The sequence below is a fragment of the Chrysochloris asiatica genome, unplaced genomic scaffold (genome assembly GCF_000296735.1).
Source record: "Chrysochloris asiatica unplaced genomic scaffold, ChrAsi1.0 scaffold00256, whole genome shotgun sequence".
In the NCBI taxonomy this organism is placed as follows: domain Eukaryota; kingdom Metazoa; phylum Chordata; class Mammalia; order Afrosoricida; family Chrysochloridae; genus Chrysochloris; species Chrysochloris asiatica.
Window position 1 is genome coordinate 3975575 of NW_006408774.1, and position 2534 is coordinate 3978108.

The 2534-nt window shown below is 39.0% G+C and overlaps 1 protein-coding gene across 1 annotated transcript in view; it reads left to right on the forward strand.

Moving 5' to 3' along the window:
* The window catches only part of BST1 (bone marrow stromal cell antigen 1), a gene marked incomplete at its 3' end in the record, with an annotated part of 17710 nt that overhangs the window by 11196 nt on the left and 3980 nt on the right, over positions 1-2534 (forward strand). Inside the window, exon 4 of the mRNA XM_006873815.1 lies at positions 1661-1743. Coding sequence (XP_006873877.1) covers positions 1661-1743 — 83 coding nt within the window. The remainder of the gene's footprint in view (positions 1-1660; positions 1744-2534) is intronic.

The window sequence follows — 2534 nt, forward strand, 5'->3', positions numbered from 1 at the left end:
GTGCATTCCTGACTTCTTCCTTATTTTTCTCAACTCCATTGTATAGTGTTTTGATACATTTTATAATCATTTTTCTGAATTCCTTCTCAGGCATTACCAATGCCTACCCATCTTCCAGCATAGACTGTAGGTCTACTTCCAGCTCATTTGCCTCAGCCACTTTATCTTGTTTCTGGACATGTGCTGATATGGTCATCTGTTTCTGTTTTTTGGGCATATTCAGGAGTTATCTGTGGCCTTAATACTTAAATGGGTGTGTATTTTGGTATTTTTTGTGCTTTCTAATTGCCTCCAGGTAGATGTGATTAGGAGATGGGCTTCCCTTTTTACTCTTCTTCCTTTATCTCCGCATTTCTGTCAGGCGTCTGTGGTTGCTCTGATCCTTCCCCAGCTTGGTTTCGCCCAAAATGGTGGTTCTGGGAGCAGCTGAGCATCTTGAATTAGAAAGCAATGGATTTCTTGCTTCTGCTACAAATTCCCCTAACTGTAAGCCTTCTAAATATTCCTTTATATGTGGTTCAGAGTTCTGGTACCATCCCCTGAGCCTGCTTGGTCTGGTATTCTTTGTTGTTGCTCACAGAGCTCTTCCCTGCACTTCCACCTGATCCACCATCTTGTTTGTTCTTTCCTGTAATTCTTTATGGGAGCAGAAAGCCTCATCTTTCTCACACGGAACAGCAGGTAGTTTTGAACTGCTGGCATTGAGGTTAGCAGTGTGACTCATAACCACTATGCTACCAGAGCGCCTTTCATTTTGTGTATGTGCCCTTAATTGTGTTGTGAAATTTCCCTTCTATTTCTTTTTTATTTAGTGTGGTGTTTTTGTTTTTTTTTAAAATAAGGAATGGATGTTGGATTTTGTCAATTGCCTTTTCTTTCTCAATCAATATGATTATGTGGTTCTTTTCCTTTGTCTTATTTATGTGGGAGATTACATTGACTGTTTTTGTACTATTGTACCATCCTTGCATACCTGGTATGACTCCTACTTGCCCACAGTGGTTTATTTTTGTTGTTGTTGTTGAATTATATTGACTAGGATTTTGCTGAGAACTTTCAAATCTATGAGAGATATTGGTTTATGAGGGATATTGGTTTATAATTTTCTCTTTTCTTGATGTCTTTGCCTGGTTTTGGAATCAAGATTAAGTTTGTTTCATAAAATGAATTTGGGCTTTTTCCATCCTTTTCTATATTCTTGAATAGACAAGTTAGGTACCAGAACCTCTTTTAAATTAAATCTATGTAGGTTAAGCACAATACTGTAAGGTTTGTTTGAATCACAAGGTCAGGGATTCAAACTCACCAGTATATCTCCTTGGAAGCTCTATACTGGGTCGTTAGGAGTCAGAACTTACTTGACGGCACTTAACAACAATAACACAATCTTTAAGGACCCTTGGTGGCACAATGGTTAAGTGCTTGGCTGCTAACTGAAAGATGAGAGGGTATAGCTCACAAGTGGATTCATGGGAGAAAAGACCTAGTGATTTACTTGTATAAACATGACAGCCTAGGAAACCCTATGGGACAATTCTATCCTTCCCTTAGGGTCACTAGGAATTGAAATCAACTCAATAGCACAAAACAACAACCATACTTTATAGTATTTGAAATGAAACATGTTTGTTTATTTTATGTTTTGATTAATTTACCTTAGGACTCGACTACCAGTCCTGCCCTACATCAGCAGATTGTGAAAATAATCCTGTGGATTCTTATTGGAAAAGGGCATCTATCCAGGTAATCCTGGGTGGGTGTCTGAGCAGAGGTGGGGCCAATAAACATGGAGCAGGAAGTTCAGAAACTGAGTCACTGGGTTATTATTTAACTCCTCTGAACTTCCATTTTGGTAACATTCAGATTCATTCTTACTGTTCTCTAAGGTTGTGAGGACTTTCAAATATACAGTACTTATTGTAGTGTTGAACACACAGAAACTATCTAGTGGATGCTAGCCATAGATGAAGATATTAAACAGTTATTATTACTAGTATGTACATTGCACTGGGAAAATCTGTGGCCAAAGACCGCTTTAAAGTCTTAAAAAGCACAGAAGTCACTGTAACGGCTAAGGTGTACCTAAACCAAGACCTTAGCTTGGTTCAGGTACACCTTAGCCATCAAAGTGACATCTCACCTTCTAGGCGTGTAGAAGCTAGACAATGAAAAAGGGAGATGGAAGAACTTAGAATAAACTATAAACTTCCAGAAGAATGAGAAACTCTGCCTTGGAAGAAGTATAGCAGAAGGTTCCTTTCAATTGAGAATGGCAGAGCTTACCTTGCTTACTTTGTACACATCATTAGGAGAGACAGATCACTGGAAAAAGGCATCGTGTTTGGTAAAGCAAGAGGGTCAGAGGAAAAGAGGGAGACCCTCAATGACTTGGACTTGCACAGCAGTTGCCGTAATGTGCTCAAGTATAGGAAAGATTGTGAAGGTGAGGCAGGACTGAGTGTTTCATCCAATTATATGTAAGCACCAACTGGACAATATCCAACAGCAGTACTGACCTATCTATTATATTACAA